Source organism: Sebastes fasciatus, chromosome 1 (genome assembly GCF_043250625.1).
Source record: "Sebastes fasciatus isolate fSebFas1 chromosome 1, fSebFas1.pri, whole genome shotgun sequence".
NCBI classification, from domain to species: Eukaryota; Metazoa; Chordata; class Actinopteri; order Perciformes; family Sebastidae; genus Sebastes; species Sebastes fasciatus.
Genome location: NC_133795.1, coordinates 9,483,661 through 9,509,890, shown reverse-complemented (window position 1 = coordinate 9,509,890; position 26,230 = coordinate 9,483,661). Strand labels below are relative to the sequence as shown.

At 45.0% G+C, this 26,230-nt stretch overlaps 1 protein-coding gene across 10 annotated transcripts in view; it reads right to left on the bottom strand.

Annotated features, from left to right (window-relative positions):
* Positions 1 to 565: 565 nt before the first annotated feature.
* The window catches only part of magi1b (membrane associated guanylate kinase, WW and PDZ domain containing 1b), a 174,597-nt gene continuing 148,932 nt past the window's right edge, over positions 566 to 26,230 (bottom strand). For 6 of the 10 annotated variants that reach the window (XM_074616514.1, XM_074616780.1, XM_074616443.1 and 3 more), the window contains 9 exons: positions 22,389 to 22,480; positions 20,838 to 21,030; positions 18,697 to 19,074; positions 16,681 to 16,884; positions 12,169 to 12,262; positions 11,317 to 11,404; positions 10,405 to 10,548; positions 7,111 to 7,249; positions 566 to 2,622 (listed from right to left, as the gene is read on the bottom strand). In XM_074616514.1, coding sequence (XP_074472615.1) covers positions 1,331 to 2,622; positions 7,111 to 7,249; positions 10,405 to 10,548; positions 11,317 to 11,404; positions 12,169 to 12,262; positions 16,681 to 16,884; positions 18,697 to 19,074; positions 20,838 to 21,030; positions 22,389 to 22,480 — 2,624 coding nt within the window. In that variant the 3' untranslated portion in view covers positions 566 to 1,330. Of the gene's footprint in view, positions 2,623 to 5,367; positions 5,448 to 5,570; positions 7,250 to 10,404; positions 10,549 to 11,316; positions 11,405 to 12,168; positions 12,263 to 16,680; positions 16,885 to 18,696; positions 19,075 to 20,837; positions 21,031 to 22,388; positions 22,481 to 26,230 lie in introns of those variants that run through there. The other 4 variants (XM_074616964.1, XM_074617134.1, XM_074616697.1 and 1 more) reach the window with 3 other exon arrangements.

The following is a 26,230-nucleotide window of genomic DNA, read 5'->3' as shown; positions in this document are numbered from 1 at the left end:
ATAGTAGGTGTATTACTTACAGTAGATGAGCCCAAGCCCCCAGCTTGGAGAGGCAGTCAGGAGTACCGACACTGGAGCAAAGCAATATACGGCTGTGGACGGGGACAGCAGAAAAACGTATTTCAGCCACCAAAAAAAAATATTTCGAATATTTTCACCGCTTTATCTTGCCTTCAGACTGCCCTTTCCTTCTCCTTTCCGACGTGGAACTGAACTGAAAGTGAAACCTATCTACGCTCTCTCCAAAGCCAGCAGGCTCAGATGAGAAAAAACAGATACATTTCACTTTCAGTTCTGTTCGATATTCTCTAGATTCTAAATATAGAGTACACTTAAACGGATAAAGATTTTTTTAGGCTTTTAGGTGGCTAAAATGTTTTTTCTGCCGTCTCCATCCCTAGCACTGTACTGCTAACGCCGACCACCATATACTGTAAATAATACACCTACAATGGAGAAGTACCTAATACAACACACAAACTATCCCTTTAAAATTCCAAAATGATTCTATTCTGTGATAACCAAAGAGAGACTGAAGCAAAACAACCACACGCTTGTTTATTCGTTGAATATATTATTTTATTGTAACATCATCATCATAGTTTAACTTTTAATTTTCCCTTCATTCATTTAAAATGATCACCTCTGAATGTACACATACTGCAAACTGTCAAAAATATACAAACAAATGCAGGCTTGTGCTATAGTCTGGTCAAATGTCTAAAAAACAGTGGCACTGGGGAGAGAGAGAGAGAGAGAGAGAGAGAGAGAGAGAGAAAGAGAGAGAATGAAGGCGGGAGAGAGAGAGAGTTAGAGAAAGAGAGAGAGAGAGAGAGACATTGAAACCGGTAAAGACATGCACTGCATCATTGTGAGCACCGGTTACAGTGATCCAGGTGCGCGGTACTTCCATGGGATCCTCGTGGAAAAAGTACATACATTTCATCATCTGACAGTGCGGCACAAATTGCCCGTCACGTATCAAATCAAAACCAAAAATGTTGCTCGTTAATGGAACTGTTAGGCACATCATTGTTTTTTATGGTTTTACATTTTCTGGAAAAGTCTGAGTTACTGTAAATGTAGAATGCTTAACAAAAAAAAAAACAAGAAAAAAAAACATACAATTAAAAAAATAAAGAAAAAAAAATAACAGCTTTCAAAAGTCATTTTGGAATCACTGTCTTGTTAGTAACTCAACGATGTTACATAATGTGTGTGTGTGAGTGTGTATCTATGTGTTCATAATTTCTGTAGAACCGAGTGGTGATGCGAGTGAGTACTTGAGGTGTTTGAGGGTGGTGGCTGTGATTGGCTGACAGCCGTTCAATCAGATGCTCAGGTCTTTGGGGTTGTCCTTGTAGATGATCTTCTTGGGCTCGGGGAGAGCGACTGAGCGAGTGGTGTTGGTCTTGAGCGTGCTGTTGGTCATGAGCGTGCTGTTGGTCTTGAGCGTGCCGTTGGTCTTTGCCGAGCTGTAGTACTCTCTCACCTTCTCCGCTACGAAATTGTCGTCGTCTTCTTCGTCCTCCGAGTCGTCCCTCCTGAAGCTCCTGACCGGGGAGATGTCACGTCCCAGGCTGCGGGCCCGGTACTGCGGCTCGGGGGTACTATCTCGGCTGGCGTAGCGCCCATTCCTCTCCGTCCTCTCGGGTGAGCGCCCCCTCAGCAGCGAGCTGTACTTCTTGTAGGCTGAATCGGAGTCGGGGGTGCGCACTCTGGGCAAGGCGGCGTCTCTGAAGGGGTCCCTCTGGTCGCGCGACGCCACGTCCCTCAGCAGGGTGTCCCCCCTGTAGGGTCTCTCCATGGCGGAGGCTTTCAGCAGCAGACTGTCGTCCGCGAACAGGCGCTCCTCCCTGCGCAGTGGCGGTAGCGCGGCCTCCCTGTTCAGGCGGTCCAGGGCCGGCGACTCGCGGAGGAAGCTGTCCTCAAGAGGGAAGCTGAAATCAGAAGCCTTGGGTGGCTCCCTCAATACGGTCTCGTCCATGCTGCCTCTGGGCTTCTCGTTGCTGCGGTTCGGTCTCTCTGGGGACCGGCGGTAGGGGTCTGAGGAATGGGCTCTGCGTCTGGTGGGGGAGTGGTGCCGAGAGCGGTGTGGGGACCTGTGGCGGTGAGGCGAGCGGTCAGGCGAGCGGTGAGGAGAGCGGTGAGGAGAGCGGTGAGGAGAGCGGTGGCGATGAGTGTGTTGACCGTGGCGTCTGTCGGGAGAGCGGCCGTGGCGGTGTCCCCCGTGACGGCTATCCAGGGTGTTTTCTGCACTGCGCGTCCGGCCGTGCGCCTTTTCAGGTGAACGGTGGCGGCTGCGGTGTTGCCCAGTGGTGTGGTGGCGGTCACCTCCCTTGTCATCCTTCTTCTTGCCCAAGTTCTTCCCCGTGGTCTTCTTCCCCTTGTATTTTCCCGTGCTGATTTTCTTGGCGGGGGAGCGGTGCCGGTTTTTGGAATGGTGGTGCTTGCCGGTGCCGGTGGTGTGGCGGGTCGGCTCCGTCTTGCTCCGGGATGGTTGTGGGGGTTCTGGTGGGTAGCTGGTCTCCGATGGCGCGTTGTCTGGGGGCAGGGTGCTCACTTCCGCAGCGTTTTGTAACCCTGAGGTTGGGTCGACTGCGCTGCTGTCGTTGGTGCTGCCTGTAACACAGTGTGACATACAGACGAGGGCACGGGGATCAAACATGCATCGAGACTCTCCTATCTGCTTTCACATTAACCATGCCGCATCACTGAGAACATTTCCAATGGAAGCCATTCTGATGTTAATGCCAGCAAAGATGGCTAGTAGTTAGATGGCACAACGACAGCCAAATGGTAAAACATTAGTGTAGCTTACACATGAGAATAAAAGGCAGTGACACAAAGGCAGCCAGTGCTTGAAGAGACTCGTTACCAACAAACCTGCTCCCAGGTCTACCCGGGATCACCTCTCTGAAGCAGAATGGGACTCTGCTGGTCGGGCGGCTGGACTGGAGGCTGGTTACAGTCAGAGTCAATGTGCTGCATGTTGATGAGGCTGTACTGATTAGCCATGCTCTTTCATGCGCTGTCATGATGCCTTAGACACTTTGTAAATGTTTAAAATGCTCAAGATGAGATCCAAAAACTATTGATGTGCTGCGGTGACAGGGTGTGCACTTTAGGTGGCATTTTACTAAGACAAGAAGAGTTCAATGTTCTGCACAATTTTACATAAATTTTGCCTTAAAGTGATAGTTCAAGTGTTTTGAAGTGGGGTTGTATGAGGTACTTTTCCATAGTCAGTGTATTATTTACAGTAGATGACACTTGGCACGCTCCCAGTTTGGAGAAACAGACAGGAGCACCGACACCGATGGAAAGCAATACAATGCTGTGGACGGGGACGGCAGAAAAACGTATTCAAGCCACCTAATTTTTTTTTACATCTGTTAAGTGTACGCTACATTTAGAATATTTTCACTGCTTTATCTTGGCGTCAGACTGCCCTTTCATTCTCCTTTCCGACGGGGAACTGAACTGAAAGTGAAATTTATCTATGCTCTCTCCAAAGCCAGCAGGCTCAGATGACATAAACAGTATAGATATGTTTCACCTTCAGTTCAGTTCACTGTCAGAAAATATTCTAAATATAGTGTACACTTATACCTAAGCGTAAACTTAAACGGATATTGATTTTGTTTCAGGCGGGCCTGTCTTTTAAGTGGCTTACATTCGTTTTTCTGCCGACCCCGTCCACAGCACTGTACTGCTTTGCTCCGGTTTCACTGCTCCTCTCAGTTTCTGTTTCTGTTACCTCATACAACCCCACTACAAAAACACCCAAACTATCCCTTTAAGGAAATTCCTCTGGTTTGTCTCACTGTAAAGTGCTCCAGGATGACGTCTTTTTGCAGGCCAACAAGGAAATTAGCATCGCCCTGGTTCCCTCGAAAAAAAGCCAATGGGATTTTTCCATTAGGTTTTGGATAATTGCATAAAATAAGCTCTGTGGCAAACAAACATTCATGAGACTTTCACGTTTTGTTCATCAAGATAATCTCCACAACACCACTTTTATGATTTTTGAAGCGTGAATGCAATCGCCAGAAGTAAAAAGCTAACGTTGTGCTATAAACAAACTACGCCACGGTCACATGAACGTGAGTATACACAACGAGGCTGTAAAGGCGGACGAGTCGGCGTGATGACGTTTAGTAGTCTCATTTAGCCACTTGTTAGCAACCGCCTTTTTTAAGACACAAAAAGGCTTCAAAATTCACAAGTGGGGTATTTACTGACGTATTTTTATATCGTTGAACAAAACGTTAAAATCTCTTCAGCTTGTGTTAACCACAGACCTTATTTCAGGCATCTCACTAAAAACCCATTGACTTCCAGACGAGGGAACTGGAAGTGCTAAAGTACTAACTCATTACTGGGTTTTACGACTCATTCCTGTAGCACTCTATATCATTTACATATGCAGCCACCACAATGCTTTGTTTATCAGATTCTTAGATATAAATGTTACAGTCGATATACACAGTTCTACTTCCTCAGGTCTACATTTAACTGCAGGAATAAAACCACAGCAGAAAACTAGCGATAAAGAGGATGTTCTTTGATGGTCTAAAGTAAGGCGAATATCTGAACTAATTAACAAGAACTCTGCATTTCACACTTGGACGTGTTGCCTAAAGGTTAAAGGGGAACACCACCTAAATTAAGAATTCCAGTATGTTATTTCTATGGCCGAGGAAAGTTCAATCAATATTTGTGAACATGAGTTACTCTCTCTCAAAGACAGAAACCAAGTAAGTCTCAAACTTGTGATGTCATTGGGTATAAAGTCTGGAGCTGCTCCATAGACAATGCATGGGAGACGGATTTTTCGGAGTTTTTTTTTTTATACCCAAATGAGCTTTATTTTATCGTAGTGTTCTCAGTTAGGGTTAAGGTTAGAAAATGTTCTCATATACTCAAAACATTCCTCTGGCCGCTCTTAGTGTTATCCAGAACATCTCTCCCTATTCATCGTCTATGGAGCAGCTCCATACTTTATACCCAATGACATCACAAGTTTGAGTTTTAGCACTCTGGAGAGATTTGGGAGAGAGTTGTTCAAGTTAACAGATATTGTTTGACCTGTCTTAGACCATAGGAATGACATGTATGAATTTTGAAAAAGGCCCTAGTTCCCCTTTAAATGCAACATATGCATAAAGTATCCATAACAGCGGCTACGGCAGCGGCGGTACTGACGATGTATTTTTTGGTGGATTTGTATGTATGGAGTAGAGCATGGGCATGGGTGAGTTGAGGCCACACCACACAGAGATCAGGATGGCGAAAGGGCGAGACAGAGAGAGAAAGAAAGAAGTGGGAGGGAGAGCCGGACGACAGGGGAGGACAGTTACAAACCGTGGTCTGATTTTGGAGGACAGAGGCCTCCCCCATCTTGTCATTTCTCATACATGCAGTGAGATGGGGAACGACCATCCCTGAAGGAAGACAAGAGCCCAGCGCAATACGGGGAAAGAACAGGAAAAAAAGAGAAGAGCACAGGGTTTAGATCGCTAGGGGAACCCACTTGAAGGAAAGAGAAAGGAGAATTATTGTGTTGATTTTTCAATGAAAAAAAAAAGCGTGTTTATTTGATCATTGAGTCATTCAGAATAAAGAGACAGTCCAGGAAAATCACCCAAACCCCTTCAGTGGAACAGTTACAGAGAAAAGTCCTGGAGCCACACACACCCTGACACGCTAACCCACACACACACCTAAACATGTGGACATAGAAGCAGCAGAAACCCGAAACCAAAATAAAAAATATAAAGACAGTGAGACTCACACACCCACAACAACAGCGTATGAAGCAGTTTTACATTGCTGACAGAAAAATCAAAAGAAATACTGGCAAGACTGTCAAAAAGGTTGTGCCAAACTAAAAAAAAGTACAAACAATGATCCAAAATATACAAGTTCACATGATGTCATATCGGTGCAGGTTAAGACGGCACATTCTTAGCGCAAATAAAAATTACACTGACGAACTTTTCAAGACAAAATGTATCTCCACTCAAAAACAAAAGAAAACATTTATGAAGACTCGTGGCTATCAATCAAAACTGGTCAATACGATAAAAAAAAAACAAAGTTCCATAAATATTATGGAAAATAGACAATAGAAGGGAACAAAAAAAATCCAATTTACACTTTTGACAAGTTCATGCAGCAATAGACTTTTATCCATTAATATGTGGCTTCGATCATGGCTCTGTACACGGAACAAAAATACTTGTAAAAATGCCTCTATTCTTTTCATCACTGTACAAAAAACGTCTATATAATTGGACTTTTTTTTCTTTTCGAATGGGGATGGGTGGAGTTCCTATCGTCACAGCTTTTCAATGACATTAACAGTGTGGGTGCAAATAAAAAAATCCACGGATTAGTGAGTAATGTCAAGCACAGTATAGTGAGATTTTCCTCTTTGAAAATGGCAAAAAAAAAAAAAAGCATCAGACTGCCTTTTTTCTTCTCAATACAGTTCTCACTTAAAACCCTTAAGAGTTCAGTAGCTTACATTCACCTTCAATAAATATCATAAATACGTTTGTGTCACGTCCTAACCAGAGCTGCGAGATGTCCCGTTTTATCACGGGATGCCGAGGGGATCAAGTTTTTCCTCTAAATTAGTGTTTAATGAGGGTTCGGCGCCCTCAATACTCACGAGAAACACTGATTTTTTTTCACTACTCTGGTCATTCAAAACCCTGTAAACAGTTTTCATGTAGCACTGGAATCAGACCCACCACCTCTCTGTAAAGTCCCAGCAGAGTGCGCTTTTGCTCAGTGGCCAGAAGGTGAAAAGTGACAGCGGGATGACATGGAAACTGAGAGCAGGTGACAGCAGGAGGGGGGGCGGCAACATCACCCAACCTGCTCCACCCCCGAAATCCCAAAGCACCTCCACCAGAAAGAAGACCCAAGACCAAGCAAACCCCTTCCCCCTCCCTGGTGGGTTTGTCCCAGGGATGGGTGAAGGGTCCTGGGAGGGTAATACAGTTCGTTCCCCCTTCGACCCACCACCGTCCACCGGGTGTCCCCTGGCTCAGGGCGTGAAGATGGGGGAGAAGGGAATGTTTTCGTAGATTGACCCACCATATTCAGGCACAGAGCCATCACCCCTCTTGAGCACCAGATGGACGCGCCGGCCTCCACTCTTGATGAGCTCGATGGCTCGCGCGTGCTTCATGCCCTTGGTGCTCTCGCCATTGATCTCCAAGATTTCGTCGCCGACCTACGGGGTAAAAAATGGAAGGAGACCAGGAAAGGAAAAAGGTGGGAGGATAGAGAAGAGTGAGAGAGTGACAGGTGAAGATGGAGTGGTGGGGGGGGAGAAGAGGTGAATCAGAGGGGAAAAAAAGCCAGAAGAAGAGAGAGGAGACAGCGGAGCAAGGCAGAATGCAGAAAACAAGTGACAGCGGGGGAGAGAGTACACAAGAGGAAAGATGAGAGGCACGAAGGTTCAAAGGGAAACGATGACAGCAGAAGGGGAAGGGAAAGGGAGGACAGATTGAGGAGAAGTTACATATCGAATCCTCCGGAACGGTAAACCGCACAAAAGCAAAAAAATTATGTTTTCTATATCAACAGTTTCCAGAGAGGGCAAATTGCGTCCAAAAAGCAGCAGCTGTGACGCTGAGAGAGGAAAACTAGAGAGAGAGAGCGAGAGAGGAGGGGAAAAATAGGAGCCAGAAGAAACACTTTTTGCTTCCCGGTTCTTTGCCTCCACGCCTCAAGTTATCTGACAGGGCTGTCGGCGCCGGGGGAATTCCTCTCTGGCAGAATATGGATCTCTCACTGACACCTCTCTCTGCCTCACAGAGCTGCTACTATTAATACCTCTGCTAATAAGGTGCACAAACACAAATGTATACATCATACATGCACACCCACACACTTCCTAACTAGCGTATTAACATATATCAAAAACCTTATGGCTCACACCGCATACATTAACAGGCTCTCTGCATATGTCCCAAATACAACACATAGGGGAGAATCAATTAACCCCTCCCCATTGTTTATTCAATCAAGCAGCCCAGGGGAAGTGTCACCGAATTGTGCAATTAATCAAATTAAAGGTTAAATATTACAGTTTCATGACAGCTTGTATGAATGCCACTTCATGAGCTGGTAATTCTGAAATGTTTGCCTTGTGTTTTGATATTGCTACTCACACAATGAACCTCTTGTGTGCTGAAGCCTGGAGGCGACCGTGTTTGCACTCAGTGAAGCATAGCTTGCAGTATTTGGAGGGTACATTATGCACAAGCAATTATATTGATAGACAATATTATTCTGATGGCTGTTAAGCCCATGAGGCCGTATCATCAGCTCCCTCCTCCCCTTGTTAATCAATGCAGTCAACTGTTTTAGAAATGCACCTGAGAATAGGGGATTATCATATCAGAATTAGTGGAGTAAATCTAATCACTTTTCAGACAAGTTGTTGTGCGGTAAGTGTAGAAATGTGCTGCACTGGCCAACCCTCCGATTTTGGTGTTTTTTCCAGACAAACTGAAGGATTAAGTGTTCCTTCGTGGGTTGAGACAATTCTCCAACTTCTTAAATTAAATAAACCATTTAAAACCCAACTGGGATTATCTGAAAAATGCACTGTTACAAAGCTGGAAACAAAGCAGTTCTTCTAAGCTCATGAAAAGTTGACACATGCAAATGTCTCTCATTCAGCTCATACATACTGTAACACTAGAGTCCTATTATTGTCCACTTATTACTGTTGGTTCACATTTACAGTGATGACTAGTAAGTACTGCCCTCATAAAGAAATCCCCCAGGTACGTTCCTCACACATGATAACACATTAAGCTACATGGCAGGAGACAGAAGCTGCCAAAATAGAGTAAAATTAACTGAAACAGTTGAGGGAACTGTCCATTTGTGTGCCCATAATAAGCTAAAACAGTTAGGGATGCACCGATACCGGATCGGATATTGGTCCGATACTGACTCAAATAGCTGGATCGGGTATCGGTGAAAAAGGGGCCGATCTATTCAATTTGATTTTATGTTTATAGATAGGAATTTGAATTAAAATTTTGACCAATTTGTTGCTGCATTAAAAAAAGGTTTACACTTAAATTATAATTCCTGTTAATTTTGAAGATTTTTTACAGAGTTGCTGGTGCATGATTTATTATTCTAATAATAAATAACAGTTCAGTAATTTATATCTGTTATAATTTGTTTTACAAAGTTAGGAAAGCAATGTTTAAGTCAAGCCTGATGTTTCCTTACACATAAAAGAATGATCCCAGTCACTTCCACACAGTGAGGCATACAGCTTAAACACTGGTATAGGCCGATACACAAAGCCTAGGTATCTCTAGTTGGTATCGGGACTGAAGAAGTTGGATCGGTGCATCCCTAAAAAACAGTCCAAATGGACAGCGGAGCCGTGGGGATCTTTTGGGTGGAACCAAACGATGCATCTATAATGTAATCCATTTGGAAAAATTCCAGTTACATAATGACTATTGCTATCACAGCTGCATATAACCTTTATTTAATAAACTAAGTCTAGTAACATTGCACTTCCACAAAGTTGGGAGACTTGCGAGACACATTTTACTCTCTAGTATGGGTCAAGCGCCAAAAATGCTGGATCCCACAATTCCCACAATGGAACTCATTTCGTTAGACTTTCAGATTCCTCAGCTCTAGTTTGTAAAGCAGACTTTCCGTTGTAAATTTGTAGTCTCCAAGCCCCGAGCCGAGATAAACCCCTGATGAGGTCATAAAGGATTATTTTCTCTTCAGACTTTATACAACTGTTTTCAGAGGCTGGGTATTACTTCCTAGGATATTAAACTAAATGTATAAACTGAATGTGCAACTTTAAAGCTGCAGTTGGTAACTTTGAGCAGTGATTGACAGCTGCTTTAGAGACTGCTCGGCTCTGATTGGTTCACGTTGAAATCTTGCAAATGCCATTAGGAGCACTAGGAGGAGGCAGAGATCCATCCATCCATTATCTGTGACCGCTTATCCTATTCAGGGTCGCGGAGGGGCTGGAGCCGATCCCAGCTGACTATCACAGGACTGACACATAGACAGACATTCACGCTCACATTCACACCTACGGGCAATTTAGAGTCAACAATTAACCTGCATGTCTTTGGACTGTGGGAGGAAACCGGATAACCCAGAGAAAACCCATGCTAACACGGGGAGAACATGCAGACCCTCTTGCTGTGAGGCGACAGTGCTAACCACTGCACCACCAACTGCAGCTTAAACAACAAATAAAAGTTCCTGAGAAAAAGAAATGTCTGTCAACTTCTTTGTGTCTCAACGGGGCCTTATATGTGGAAACATGAGATGATGTTTTGGTGTGTGAGTGCTTTGAGTACTGCTGTGTGTCCGTACCCTCATCTTCCCGTTGCGGACAGCAGCTCCGTCCTCAGCTAGCCTCAACACGTACAGGTCCATGTTGTATTCTCTGCCTCCCCGCAGGCTGAAACCAAAGCCTTTGTTGTCTCGCTCCAGGTCCGCTGAGTAGAACTCAGCATCCTGATGGAGACAGACCACACACACATGGAAAGAGAGGGAGGGAGAAAGACACATTTGCATCAAGGTTTGTGATTCAGATTTGAAGTGTGTGTGTGTGTGTCTCCTGTGTGTGTCTCCTGTGTGTGTGTCCTTTGAAGTGGGCTCCTATTTCGGGAGCATGGGACAAATGCCACCTTCAGGAAAGTCATTTAATAGGTGGGCCAGACTGTGTGTGTGTGTGTGTAAATGCATATGCTCAGGTGTAAGGATGCTGAATTATTGATGCTTTGGGCTGTGGGTGGACAGAGGGAGAGGGCACAGATAGAGAGGGAGAAAGAGAGAGGGGCCGGGCAGCACAAGGACAGGCAGACAGCCACAGCAGCTCCTGTCTTCACGCCCTCCTAATCTCCTCTGCTGCAGGATCAATGCTATCTGTGCGAGCCATCTCCACACCGCCAGATTAATTCAGCAGTGAACACAGTGGACTGAGGGGTTACTTTGAAAGCAAACAGGCTTTCCTTAATGCAGGGACTCCGATAACGCCGGCAGGTAGACGAAAAAGGAATAATAAATAAATAAAAATGCACTCTGCTTGTCCTTGGGAAGGCGGCTGGCTACAGTATGTCGGTCGACGCATGAGGACGGAGGAGGAATGGGAACTAGAACAGCTGGATGTGGGTAGCAAGGAAGCTGACGGGATGGAGTGCAGATTGTTTGATGGAGATATGAAATGGACGGATGTATGAATGAGGCGACAGGTGAATGGATGACTGGAGCGTCCTTCCTTACCTGAGCTGAGACTTGTGTCGGGGGTTGGGGAGGAGGTCCAGGTGGTGCTTTGAATTCAAACGATTCCTGTTTTGGTTTGGTGTTGTTCCTGAAGCAGAAAGACAGCAGTCAGTGTCACATATTAAAGATCAAATCAGTGATTGAATGTATTTCAGGCAGTTAAAAGGAATAATATGCAAGAATTAATGAAAAAACAATGTATAGACTGATCAATCATCACTTAGGTCAACAAATATCGCCGCTTTGTCACGCCCCTCGGTTTCTGATACCGAGGTACGAGTCTCCACATACAACGCGGCTGTATGTCACGGATGAGAACGGGTTGTATTATGTGCATGTGCTCCTCTCTGTGCTGTGAGTGCAGCTATGATCTGCTGTGTTTCTGTAGTTTAACGAGAGCAGCGCTGAGCCACAGCCAGCGGACAGAAAGCCTGCATTCATTCAAAATCCGGCAACGCGGCACCTTCCCTCAGGATTTTGCGGAGTCAGTTTTATATTTATTTGTGTTTTGGAACGTAACTGCCATGAAACAATTAAAAAATAACGTTTTATTTCTCCGATTCGCTGCTTTGTTCTCACTAACGCCGCTCTCTCTCTTCAGTCTAAAGCTCGCTCGACCATCGCTGCTCTCTATCTCTCTCCCTTGCTCGCTAGTTGAGCCGAGGAGGAGGAGGGCAAACTTTGAATGCTGTGTGTTTACAAACAACAACCTACAACGGTTACATATTATACGTTTAATAATGATTTAATCTGCAGATTTTTGACACTTTCTCTCTGAAAAAACTCAACATTTCTACTTCCTCTTTACAGCACTTTACTTGTTCTGCACTAAACACTCAGCGTGCCCCTTACCTGGCCTCGGGTGCAGCCTGTTGCTGAGGTGTGTGGGTGGTGGTTATAGTGGCGATCTTCTCCGCATTGGTCAACAAAGACGCATTTGATGACTCTGAGGAGGGTGAGAGAAGGTTAAGAAAGTTATTGCTTTTCATGTCAACCAGTGTAAGACATTTTTCACACAGTCCAAGAACCGTTTCTTCCTCACCGAGTACACTTTATTGACATTTGCTTTTTCCATACAGCTTCTAATTGAGTACTATATAAGAATACTCCAATGGAAGTGTCTCTAGAGTCCTGGTAGACTGTTTGATGGAAATAAATCCATATTTGACACGTGGAAGGTTTTCATTTCTCGGTGTGATCACTGGTGTCTATTCAGCAGCTGTCAAGCTACAAACATCAGCTGACCTACAGGCATCACCGGCTCCAACAGCCTCCAGGTTAATATTGTTTATATATATGCGATCAATCATTTTGTCATGCAGCTTGTTAAAATGTGTTTCTTTTCCAAAAGGTGTAAATCTTGGACTTGTCAGTTGTCAAACAGGAAACATGCACTCTTGCAGCCTCTTGGGACATAAACGCTCCTGGTTATTCTCTTCTCTCTCAACACTTATCAATGAATCACGCTGAGCTCTAACGACAAAAACCCATTACGTTATTCTAGATGCATAAAGAAACCTCTCCTGTCCTTAACAACCTTATCTTTCTTGGCTAGTTACAGGTATCCTTTATTTGATTACACTCTCCTCTACGCCCCCTCTACTCGCTATTCCTCTCACGGTCACTTCCCCTCTCATCTATTCATCTCCTTCACCTCCACCGGTCCCCTTAGAGCCCGTTGGCTTAACTCTTCGATTGCCCCGTTGCCCACGAGGTACAAAGTCAACCAGTCGAGCTGCAGCGTGGGAGGCAAGGAGAAACTTTCTAGTTTTGGGTGTACGCAAGCATCTGATGAATGATTCAGCTCGGCCTTCAGCATGGATACATCAGACCGGCACCCCCCCCTTTTGGGGTGAAACAAACCCGATGCTCCCATAGACTTCAATGCTATTTGACGTATGTTTGGATTGTAATTTTGACAAATTCGTATGCATTCATCTATTGTTAACCAAACGTTTGTTTTATACACGTGTCTAATAATTATTTTGCGATCTTGCCTGAACCTGAGCGTTCACCATACCTTAATAAATGAAGGTTGATCGCCGCCATGTCCCTTCAGTGTTCCCCTCTCCAACACAGTGGCCGGATATTGCTTATCTTGAGACTTCTACACATATTTGATTGAATCCCTTTAGGCTAAGTGTTGTCTGTACATAACCAACCTGTTAATAGCCAACTGTTTGATCTATAGGCTGAGATTTAGTTGGCTAGTCACTATCACCAGAATTATTTAGCCATTTACCACACTGACAGTGAATATTCCCGTATCGTATGTCCCTCAAATCTCAGTGAGAAAGCCTTGGTTAACCCACAACAGCCTCGGCGATAACGCCATGCTGGTCTTCTCTATAGCTTGGAGCCATAAAGCCCCTCTATTACATATTTTTTAGGACATGGCAAGGGAACAAATCGGAGATCAGCGTTTTTGGATTCATTGTTGGCGCAACCAACTACACAGCTACTCTTCGGCATAGCGTAATTACTATTACCGGTTTGTTTAAAGTCGATGACGTATTGCCGGTCTGATGTTTACGAATCTGTGGCATCAACTGCAAACTGTGTAACAATCTCATGTATTTTCTGTTGCTCATTTCTCACTTTCACAGCCACAAACTTGTCCCCGTAAACTCTATTTCGCCCCTCCATCTGCTAATTTGCATTTACAACCCACTTCTTCCATTCTGCTGCCTCTGTCCATTTATCTCTCCTCCAACTGTTTTCTGTCTGGAAATTAAATCGAATAAGCTCCGTTTCTCCCGGTCTGTCTTTCCGTTCCGCTCACGACCCACTGCCTCCTTTCTCTCCTCTCTCTCGCTTAAAAAACATTCGCGAAAGAAAAAAAAAGGCACTGAGCTGTTTCTGTAATTTGTCTCTCTGGCCCTGGCAATATGCCCTCCCGCCCTGAATGGACCGAGTTAGGAGGGAGAGCAGGTACGATCACAATGAGAAATTCAGGAGAGGGGAAGAGAAAGCAGGCAGGTGAAGAAAAGAGAGAAGAGATAAGAGAAGTGGAAGGGCTGTACTACACAATATACCCCAGGTTTTGCTAAAAAAAAAAAAGAGGCACATCACATCACCTCAGGCATGTCTGTCTCCTCGTACACAATAGGAAGCAATGAGGTGTGCTTGGTCTGCGCCTGCTGCAGAGACATAAGCTTTGATGGAGGCATTAGCTGTTTGTGCATGCATTACTGTGTGTGCACCAGCAGGAAGAGTTCCTGTTTTCCTTGTCACTGCAGTATCGAGCATCAGTCGCTACAAAACTCTGTTCCCACACGGGGGAGAGGCGAGCTCAATGGAAACCTGACTTCACCTTGGAAGAGCTTCTTGCGATGGTATTTATTCATGTCAGAAAAAGTTTAGACGAGACTGATCCACACAAAAATAGTCATGCTCAGTCATGTGCAAACAGAGGCAGAGAGAACAGTCACAATCTCTCCCTGCCACTCTCCGTGTCAGACAGCGTCTGTTTGTCTGACACATGCACATAAACACAAACCAGAAACTTTCCGATAAAGCATATCCAGTTATTTCTCCCCGACGCCTTCTCTCTCTCTTGCTCTCTTCTGTGTGTGTCTTTTCTTGGCAGAGCAATTTTGGCTCACTGTTCTCATCAAGCGCTCAGCGGGAAAATAAAAAAACCCTCTTCATCCATAAGAAGTGAGCCGGAAAGCAACGAGCGGCGGACAAATAGCTCCAATTTCTACCAGTGCGCAGGTTGACAGGGAGTATCGCCTTCCTCGCACACAGACACACACACACACATACAAACACACACACTTAATTAAACGGCATTTGTGAAGCATGCCGGGGTGATCTGTCAGCACAAAGTAGCGAGAGCTCTCAGCTGCACAGCACAACATGCAATGTGCACAAACTTTTCCTTAAAACCACTTTGTATATATGGGTGTGTCTTTTTTGTCAGAGGAAGTTCTGCATCTCTCTCTTTCTAACACACACATACACGCATACCTATCTATCATCTTTAAAGTGTGGGCATGCCGAAGGCAGAAACGCAAAAGGCTGGGAAAGTTCCCAAATATTCCCAAAGAGGCAGTTCTGTCAACACTGCGGGGCTGATCCAGTCACTTTGAAAGCAAGTGAAGAAACAGCAAGCTTTATATAACACTACAGGCATACATAATAACCACTCAGGAAAGTGATGACTTGTCCTGCTCCTCAAATACACTCAGACTACGCAAAAAATGTATTGTTTGACTTCCATTAATGCGCTACTGAGCAAAGCCACTTGCAATAATCTGCACTCCTACGTGGACAACCTTCATGAAAAAGCTCTAACTAAACAGTTTGGCTTATTATGAATATTTGTCTGAAGGCAGCCGACTGAATGGGAAGGCACTTTTTAGCCCCATTAGTGCAACAGTTTATAAAGGGAATAGAGACTATTAAACAAATAAAATCACAAACTAGAGACCATGTTGCGATGAGATTACACCAGCCGCGACGCCAACTCAGGCCAGGGGCTTTAAAGTCCCTAGTTCCCCACTTCCTACCCCACTACTTCCAGCACCCTGTGCTCAGACCACACCCATCTTCCAACTCTGCCTTCATTTTGATTTAAACTACACTCCTGTAAAGTTTCGTGACTGCATCTTGCACAGTTGTGACGCTATCGTGGTGACAAACTCTGTCCACAATCAGACGGAGAGAAATATAAACACCTGGGTCAGTTGCATAAACTTAGTTTTAGACTAGTCTTGGTCTTAGATTGTCAGGTTAGATTAGTCTAATTAAGCCTGTCTGTTGTATAAATATTGAGACTGACTTCATTTGAGGAAGTTAAGTTAACCACCGCTCCCCTGGCTAAGCCTGAGGTGAGAGCTTTGTTGCTATGGTAACAATCTGTTAGAATGTCAGTTAGTTAACCGTTTATCCATTACTTTTAATTAACTTTTAAATAACTATTTCAACTGTTTATCCATAATGTTTTGTGATTTTTGTAACATATTCCTGATTGTTTCTGAATATCTTTAACGGTTCTAACGACCGTTGGATTTATGCCGTTTACCTTTTACTGTTATTTCCTCCCATGCTTGGTGTGGTGTCGCTGTTGCATCTGCCTATTTTTCTCTTCTGTGAAGTGTCTTATTTCGCCCATAATGCATTGGGCAACAGGCTAGTCTTACATTAGTCACTCATAGGAAGGCTTTATGCAACAGGTACATTTAAGTGTCTATAGCAAGTCTGACTTAAAGTTATATTTAAGCAAAGGCTTAGTACTCAGAGCTGCTTCAGTGGTAGTTCCCGCTACAGCAGGTTGTCTCTTGGACCACATTTTGCCATGATGACACATAACTCTAATAATCTATCTTGTAAAGTCCTTCACTGTCATTCTCTACTCACCGTCTCCAGGAATGATGCGTAGTGTGACGGTGTTCCCGGCCTCCTTGATGAGGTTGACGATGTCAGAGTGGGACTTGTTGGTGATGGAGCAACTGTTCACGGCCAGGATGCGGTCGCCTACTTTCAGCTTCCCGCAGCGGTCCGCTGGGCTCCCCTCGATGATGCGCCCTATTTTGTGGGGCATGGCCACACATGCATTTCCAGCTATGGTCACCATTGATATGTTGTGATTCAGTGTGTGTGTGTGTGTGTGTGTGTGTGTGTGTGTGTGTGTGTGTGTGTTTGGAGAGAGAGAGAAGGGAAAGGAATGGGAAAGGAGTAGAAAAAGAGGATCAGAAGGTTAAGGGTTAATTCACCCACAGCCAGCCAAGCCGCAGTCACCGAGAGAAGCTGATCAGAAACACGACAGAATAAACTGCAAGCATTGGTAAAGAAATAAGAGCGTTAATTATTTTTTTCAAATTAATCATTGAAAAAATTCATCTTCCATTAGATTCGTCCTCCTCCTCTTCCTCCTCCTCTTCCCTCTCTATCTCATCCTCCTCTTATACGCAGAGCACCACATTTCTAAAATGGGTATCATTATTATATTTGCATGAGAGTCTCTCGGCAGCAGAGAGCTAATAATGAAAGAACCGTGTTGTGCCGTCTGCATCCCAAACACCTGCACCCGAAGAAAGTTGGAGACGACAAACATACATCAGAGCTGACATCTCACCAACTACCCTGAGGTCTCTCTGTTTCTCTTCCTCCATCTCTCTCTCCCTCTCTGTCTGCAGTCTGACATCAGTCACTGCAGAGAAAAGGAGCGTGCAATCACTCCTTTCCTTTCACCATCCTTTTCATTATAATTCATCTCTCCCTATAACCGCCTTCCTCTCTTTCATTCCACTACAAACTTGTCTAACCCTGACCTCTTTGCTGTCTTTTTAACTGAATCTAGCTGTAAAGTATTGAGTGGAAAGTAGATGACGGGGAAAAAAAAGTTGCTGTAGCGTTTCTCAACGAAATAAAGTGCTTCTCCAAACGGTATGTGTGGACGGGTTTCATGCGGCCAATGGGTTTCCATTAGATTTTTACATGTCAGGTCAGATCAAATAAAGCTTATCTGCTGGCCCATGCGTCTGCATCTGACCAGAGCTTTGCCACTTTAAAAAGCCAACCTTGAAAGTTGAGAATTTTCAGGCCTTTTTTCAGTCCACCCACACCGACGGAGATAAGAGCACAGAGGAAAGTGGAATGCCATAACGGTGTAGGCAGGAAGCCATGGCAGTAGGGCAAAGAGTGCACTGCGTAGAAAAGAGACTACTAGTTTGTAAAAAGCAAAGTCAATTTGAACAGCTGTGTATGTCGTGATGTGGGAGATCAAACCGTAAACACGGTAGCATCTGAGCTTTTTTTAACAATGCAATGATTCCTCTATCAGCTAAGTGATGCACAGTAACCTAAAAAAGTGATGCAAGTGGTGATTTGGAGTCTCTCTGATCCAACGTTGTAATAAATAAATATTATTCACACCGATTGGTTCCACTATTTATCCTGCTTGCAGCACTCCTTCTCATTAAGTTGTCATTAGGCTTTTAGTGCCACGGCAGAAGCCATTTAAGTTCAGCTGAATAATACAAATGCCTTATGTAAGTCCCACTTCACTTGTGATCAATTATAAAAGCCTTGTGTGAGTGTAGCAGCAGCAGCAGCAGCTGCGGGCGGAGAAAGGGTTTCAGTGTCTTGGTTTGACAGGCTCAGACGAAAATGAGAAAGAAGAAGCGCTTCTTTGAAGAGAGCTGGTATTGATCTGGTGGGACTGTAAATAGCCAGAATCGGCGCTGGTTGTCAGGCTATTTAGTGTTCAGTGGTTTTATGGATGATACAAAGGCAGCCCATAAAGAAGAGAGGAAGATAAAAGGCCCCAACGACGAGGAGTGTGTGTGTGTGTGTTTTGCAGAGTGTAACTGATTTATGTTATATTTGCATGCACAATCAACAACTGGAGATATTTTGTAACACATCTCTCACCGAAGGTGGTGCCGGCTTCGGGCCGCGACACCGAGGAGACGATGACGAAGCCGAATCCTTCGCTCTCGCCACGGCGGATTTCCACGTCGTAGGGCTGCAAGGCGTTGGAGGGGGCGTTGGAGATGACGTTGGGGGGCTGAGAGGAGACGGGGGCGGCGACTGCCGAGGCGACCACGGCGTTGCCGCTTCCTCCCGCCCCTCCGCCCCCTCCCCCGCTGCCGATGCCGGAGGTGGAGCCGCTGCCGGAGCTCACGGTGTTGAGGGAGTTCTGGCTGCCCTGCGGGGTGCGCTTCCCGATATCCTCCGTCAGGCTGGGCGCCTGGGTGCTGCTGTGGTGGGAGGAGGCCGGCGATGGAGGCACGTCTCCCTCTGCTTTAACTAGAGATAGCAGAGGAGGATAAGGTGAGGAAGATACAGCAGATATACAGTGAAGGGTGGGAGAGGAGAGGAAAGATTTATGGAAGGAATAAAGAGGAGCAAGGGAGGCGAGACAGAACAGATTGAGGAGACGACACGAGAAGACGGAGAAGAGAATGAAGACAAACAGATAAGTATAAGGCCAGACAGCGTTACATAAGACGTTGGGGAGATAATAAAAAGCAGAGTAAGACAGCGGTGCGTTGATATGACAACACAGCCAAAATATTACATCATCTGTACAATCTGAAAAAGATTGTAAATAAACACAGACAGTTTCTCTCCTAACGCAGTTAGTTTATGCTGATATGATAACAGACAGCTTGGGGAGAAGAGGCTCTCCAACAATCTCTTCTCTGATCTGTTTTGAACAAAAGATGAACTAAAGACGCGGCCCGACTGTCGTATCTGGACATTTCATTCTACATTTCATTTCCTGTACAGCTGCTCATGGAAGGCGCCTCATATTCTCGACGCTCCGAGGCAGACGGGGTGCAGCAATGCACTAATGTCTGTCCGCTGTCGTCGGGCCGAAGGTTGACCGCCCTCTCCATCATATTTATGGGTCTTTCTTTATCGCCTGCTCAGGAGCGGGGTGGAGCTGAGCAGAGCGGTGGAACGGCAGTGATGGCGGGGGCGGGGGGGGGGCATTTGATCGCGGTAGCGGCCGAGCGCTTCCAACCGATACACACCCAGACTATTACAGAGGAAGGCAACTCTGCACATGGCAAGCAGGTCCCTGGGCTCCTGATTGAAGTGGGATCAAAATAAATGGGGCCCTTGGCGATATAAAGTACAAAGGAAATATGATTTTGTTGGCAAAATGGATTCATTTAAGGGTGGATTCATTATTTTGAGGTTTTTATATCATTCTGTAGCTTCCCAGCGGTCTATTCAAATCCAAACATTCAAATTTTGGTCAAAATCTGTATGCTTTAGTGTCAAAATGCTGTTTTCCCCAAGCCCTCCTAAAAACCTTTTCCTATGTGACCTGATGTAGGTTTCTGCATGATGACACTGCTACATGTAGAGTACATATACATCCTTATAGTCGGTATATTAAGGTTACATACAGTAACTTAGATGGCGGTCGGCATGCTCCCAGTTTGGATAATCGGTACGGTACCAGCACGAAAGCTAAGCAATGTACTGCTGGGTGGACGCCGCGTTAGTTCGGATCCGAAAGTCACACAATAACTCAAACTAACTAACCGATCGATGCAGTGGTTGACGAGCAACTCCTGTGTTCCTCAAGGTAAAACTACTGTTTTTGTAAATGGAGTCTTGTGGCTTTGAAGACAGCTTCAATTCCCCGTCAGAAAGGGGCGTCTGATGACGAGGTAAAGCTGTGAAAATATTCTAAATATAGTGTGCACCTAAACTGACATTGATTTGTTTTTAGGTGGTTAGGTTTAGGTGTTTTTCTGTTGCTTTCGTCCACAACCGCTTTACCTCAACACCAGACAGCCCTTACTGATGGGGAACTGAAGCCATTACATTGCTCTCTTCAAAGTCACCAGACTACATTCACAAAAGCAGTGATTTTACCTCGCAGAACACGGAGTATACATACAACCCCACTTCAAAATCTTTAATTGATAAAACACACTGATGATATAATATGAAATAATTACTGACATGCTCAAATATGTTAAAAGCAACTACGAGGAAACAGACACTGATCTAGCCATCCATCTTTCATCTTGATCCCTCTTCCTTCTTACCGGCGTAGTTGGTTTTGCGTCGCACGGTGAGGTTGACGTGGCCCTGCTTGGCGGCCTGCTGCATCAGCTGCACCACCAGCTGGTGAGACTTGCCCACCACCGCCGTGCCGTCCACGCATACCAGTTCATCGCCGGACCGCAGGCGTCCGTCCTCGTCTGCCGCGCCGTACTTCACTATGTGGCCGATGTAGATCTGAGACACAAACAAAAGGAGATGGAGGAGATTATGTAGATCTAGATAAGCAAAGACTGCCAAAAGAGCCAGAAATTCTTAGAATACATACATGGAAGGACTTCAAACAAGTACATTAAATAAGAATTCAAGGATCTCCAAGCTTTTACAGCAGGCATGAAGTTGACATGCAGGTCCGCTATAATTTAAACCGCACTATTACATCTTTACTCTTCTCCCCAGCTCCAAAGTAAATCATTATTTCTTTTTCCTTCAAAAAACGCAGTGCAGGAGTGCAGGCCAGCGAGCAAGAACAAAAACAACTTCGCCTCTTCAAGAAATGGAAGAAAGAAGCGGTGTGTGTGTGCGTGTGTGTGTGCGTGTGTGTGTTTGAGAGATGATGGGTGGTTTTCTTTTTACATTGGCCAGATCAAAGAGAAATCACTGATAAGAAGCTGATGAAGAAGCTCAGAAGTCCACACAGGAGGAACATAAATAACTAAATAAAATCAGATGTGGTGAGAAACCCTCTAGATGCTGCTCAGATTAGTGCTGTCAAAGTTAATTACGCGTTTCTTTAACACATTAACGCAACTTGCTATTTTTAGGTTGTGGCACTTTTCAGTTTTAAAGCTAGAGTGAAGATACTGGTATCATATGAAACGAAAAAGAAACAAAGGAATCCATTGGTACCAACCTTGCCGTGTTACCCTGTATGGAAGGAGGCTAAATAACGCTCCAAATTTAGGCAACATTTTGGTGAGGAAAAACTGGCATGACCATTTTCAAAAGGTGTCCCTTGACCTCTGACCTCAAGATATGTGAATGTAAATGGGTTCTATGGGTACCCACGAGTCTCCACTTTACAGACATGCACACTTTATGATAATCACATGCAGTTTGGGGCAAGTCATAGTTAAGTCAGCACACTGACACACTGACAGCTGTTGTTGCCTGTTGGGCTGCAGTTTGCCATGTTATGATTTGAGCATATTTTTTTATGCTAAAGGCAGTACCTGTGAGGGTTTATGGACAATATTTGTCATTGTTTTGTGTTGATAATTGGTTTACAGTAATAAATATATACATACATTTGCATTAAGCAGCATATTTGCCCACTCCCATGTTGATAAGAGTATTAAATACTTGACGAAGCTCCCTTTAAGGTACATTTTGAACAGATACAAAATGTGCGATTAATTAGCGATACGGATTACTACGGACAATCATGCAATTAATTGCAATTAAATATTTTGATCTATTGACGGCCCTACTGGGAATATAGCATCCATTTCATCATTCAGGTTATACTGAATCTTCTCAGTTGTAGTTTAAACATTTCACACAAAGATATGGAAAAGTAAACGAGAGAGACTTACCGGCTCTCCGGCCTCGTTGCCTCCGAGGATCCTGAAGCCGAACCCTGTGTCCTTCCTCCACAGGAAAATGTCCTGCTCTTGGAAGTCTGGAACTGTAAAATCAACAGAGCGCAATTAACATTTCTGCATTAACCCCAAACAGCCAGCCCCAGGGGACTTCCTGTGCCTGCACCAGTACAGCCCTCGCATGCAGTTAACCGTTTAGTAGAACACCCTCAATATCACCCTGATCAGTCGACGGTATGGCCGTAATGGATGCACCTATTGTTCTCAGGGAATAAAAAAAAAAAATGCCTGCTTATGTCAACATGCAAATATTCATCCTCCCCAACTGTTCCAAGCTTTGTCACTAAGATAGCACTTTGCACAAACAATCTGTCTGGAGGCTTTTGGGAAAAGAACAAACAACTGATCCGTCAAAAAGATAAAAAGGATCTATTTTTGGGTGAAGAGCATAGCAGGTATGGAGCTTAAATAAACGATCAAAAGCCAGACAGGCTGCCAAAACAATTCAGAGCAGCCTCATTTCATTGGTCCCATAATTAGAAATGATCAGGCTGAAATTCCACTCTGAAGTCTGAAATAGTTCTACTTTCTTTGAGCTTTTTTACAACATTTTCAGTGACGCTCCCTCAGACTGGACATTACTATTCCAAACGGACTTCACTGCTTCTTTTATGAAGCGATGTGTGACATGAAAGTCCATTTCTACTCTTCCATATGTTGGGGGAGCACTTTCCACCCGACAGAGGTGCTAATACATGCTGGAATAATCCGCTATATATTATTGAGCAGGGTATGTGACAGTCCACTCCCATCCACAAGAGAACGCAGTGTGTGTGCTTGTCACTAGAAAAGGTGCTGTGCTATAAAAGAGGCATTGCACTGCAGCGAATGACAGCTCATGGTTCATGTAACAGTGGAGATGGTGGGGGGTGCGAGAGCCTCAGGGGGGCTACTAGGAGCCAGTGGAGAGCCGGAGCGAGTGTGTGTGTGTGGCCTCATCTCGGTGAACACTTTGTGCGTATAGGTATTCATGTATGTGCATGCATTTGTATGGTCGCAGCTGTGTTGTACTGACTGACAAACACGCACCTCGGAGCAAACTCCCAGGGAGATTTCCCTTTTTCGCTCCGACACAGGGCCACTGCTGCCAAGGCCACTAAAGCCACTAAGAGACGGCAGGGTGGCAGAAGGCGTAAACAGCCTGCTCCCAATCTGTTCCTTCAGTCAACAGCTAAAATCCCCGCGGAACGCAAGCTATCTCTTCCAATCTATCACAATGGGTAACTGCGGAGGAGCTGCGGGGAGGAAGAGTCAGAGGGTAACCGTCGCAATCTGCACCTGCACACGGTGGGGTCAGCTGCACTGTTACACCATGCTCCTGTCGATTAACGGATCCATAAGTGATCCCCGCAGTGAGGCAACTGGGCGTGAATCGATCAATACTTCACAAAGATTGGGACGGACCTGTGCGGAGTTATGCTCGAGGACTGCAAATAAGAAGGCTCAAACAGCGAGGAAATTAAACTGGGAACATGTTAAAACCAGACAATAATCAAAATGAATGGCAATAAAGCGTGAGCGAGTCCTCTATCCTCTCCGGTCGAGTTTTCTAGAGCAGGTAAATGCTGTGGGAGTTTTTTTGGGGGGATATTTTTTCCGCAAATCGTTCACCACATGGTGCGTTTAAAGACCTTGATCTCAGCAGAACTTTTCATTACAGCGAATGCCGCGTGGAGAAATGCCTCTGCCGTGGCCGAGGCCTGAGCCCTATGGGGTGCACGCAGCGGGATTTTAGGATGAGAGCTCAATGCAGCGTGAGGAAGCGGTAGGATTTACACCTGCTGGTACAGGTCAGCTGTCCTCCCTGTCATTCTCTCTGCGCTCCCTCTCTACTTTTCTATACCTCCAGAGTCCATTGATCTACCAAAGCTTGACCTTTCTCTTTCCCGTTTTTGTGTTACTGTCACTTTTCTGGCCCTATTTTTTATCGTTATCCTTTGTGCCCTCTTTGCAGTTTCTCCCATTTACTCTGAGCAAACTGGCTAAGGCAATTTAGAAAAAAACCTGTTGAGATGCCACCACCTTAGGGCAGGAATGTGGACATAATCTCCCCCCTTAGTCTTGGTTTCTTCCGCTCTCCATCACTACTCTTTATTTCCTTTTTAAATCAAACACCATTGTCCTCGCAGCCCTTCGCGGCAGCTTGCCAACAGGCGTCTGCACTATTAGCCCACGCTCAGCCCTTCTCTTCACACTCTTCTTCATGGGCATCTAAATAATGGAAATCCTTGACGAAGTGGTGCCTGAGAAAGTGATTAGATGTTCTCAGCCCTTGCAGACTCCTGATTTTTTTTCTCTTCCTCTCCTGTTGACAGTGGATCTGGGGGTTATTCTTTTTAATTGGAGCTATCCCTTTGCTTTGGCAAGGCTAGACAAAGAGGAGGGGGGGGGATGCAATCCGCTGACATCCACTCCACTATTGCTGCTAATTATACGCCTGCGCGTCTCTGAAGGGAAGTCTAGCGTAAAAGTGTGTCAACGATGGCAGTGTCGACAATTGGACCACGGTGGCACCACTAGTAGTAGCTTTTAAACGGCCGGACAAAGAACATGTGGGAGATGGCTGCTTCTAATGCTGCTGCGCAGGAATCAATGATAACTTTGTGGCTTTGAAGAACTGCTTTAAAAGGAATAACTCAACATTTTGGGGAATACATTTATTCATTTTCTTCCTGCTGTGATTCAGAGAAGATTGAGATCGCTCTCATGGTTATGTGTTAAATATTGAAGGGAAAATTCACCACGTTTTATGTGGATGTCCAATCAGTGTTGATGGTAAATGAAGTCGAGTGAAGCAATATATTCCTCAGTGCGTGCTATATTGACTGAGTTCACAGCTGCAAAATCTGTTCTTCCTGCATCCAGCGACGTCATTTGACTTGACAGTGACGTTACTGGATGCAAGGAAGAACTACAGGCTATTTAAGCTTGGATTTCTAGTCTTTGCCTCTTGGTAGCCAGGCGGCGCTGTGCTCAAGATGACGCTCAGAAACAGAGCTTCCTAAACCTGTTGTATGGTCCACTGTGTAAATCAAGTTTAAAGAAGACTCGGACAAACCGAGTATATGTCTGGACCGTGTACGGTCAGTCTGTGAATTTGTGGCTAAATTGTTACACAAATATTCAGTGGTCATGTCTATGATGTTAAATCCAGCGGTACATGTCCACCAGGTCCGGCGAGGACACTAGAGGACGTGGTGCTCCACTCAACTGGCCGTTCAAGCGGTGACGTACCCGATTGTATAATGCACCTGATTGGTTCCTGGTTTTCTGCTCGCCGTTTCAAACAGGAAACAACATGGTGGCCTGCTTGTAAACTGTCTGTTATTCCATCTAAACAATCCACCAAAATCTACTTCTGAAAACATTTTTGCCGAGAAATAGACTATCTAACTGCTTAATCTTGTTTCATTTGAGAAATAGATCGCCTAGTTTGACACCTTGGTCCAGGTATTGTGAGCTGGACACGTCACACTGGACGGGCTCATTTGCATATGAAAGAGCAACGACCAATGAGGAAACTCCAACACTCGGCCGAACAATCTTGAAACTTCATCACTCAGTCAGTCAGTGACAGACTTTTGCGTTTGTAGGGTTGGCCCTCTGTGGTCTAGCCAAAAAACAAACAGAACTTCATTTTTATCTTCGCTTGCATTGCAATCCAGTGATACATTTCCAATAGCAAAAATGGCATCCCAAAATATGAGTGAAGAGGATGTTATGGACGAGGATACTTTTTACAGTGTTTTGGCTGACTCGGATATTCGGCCGCATAC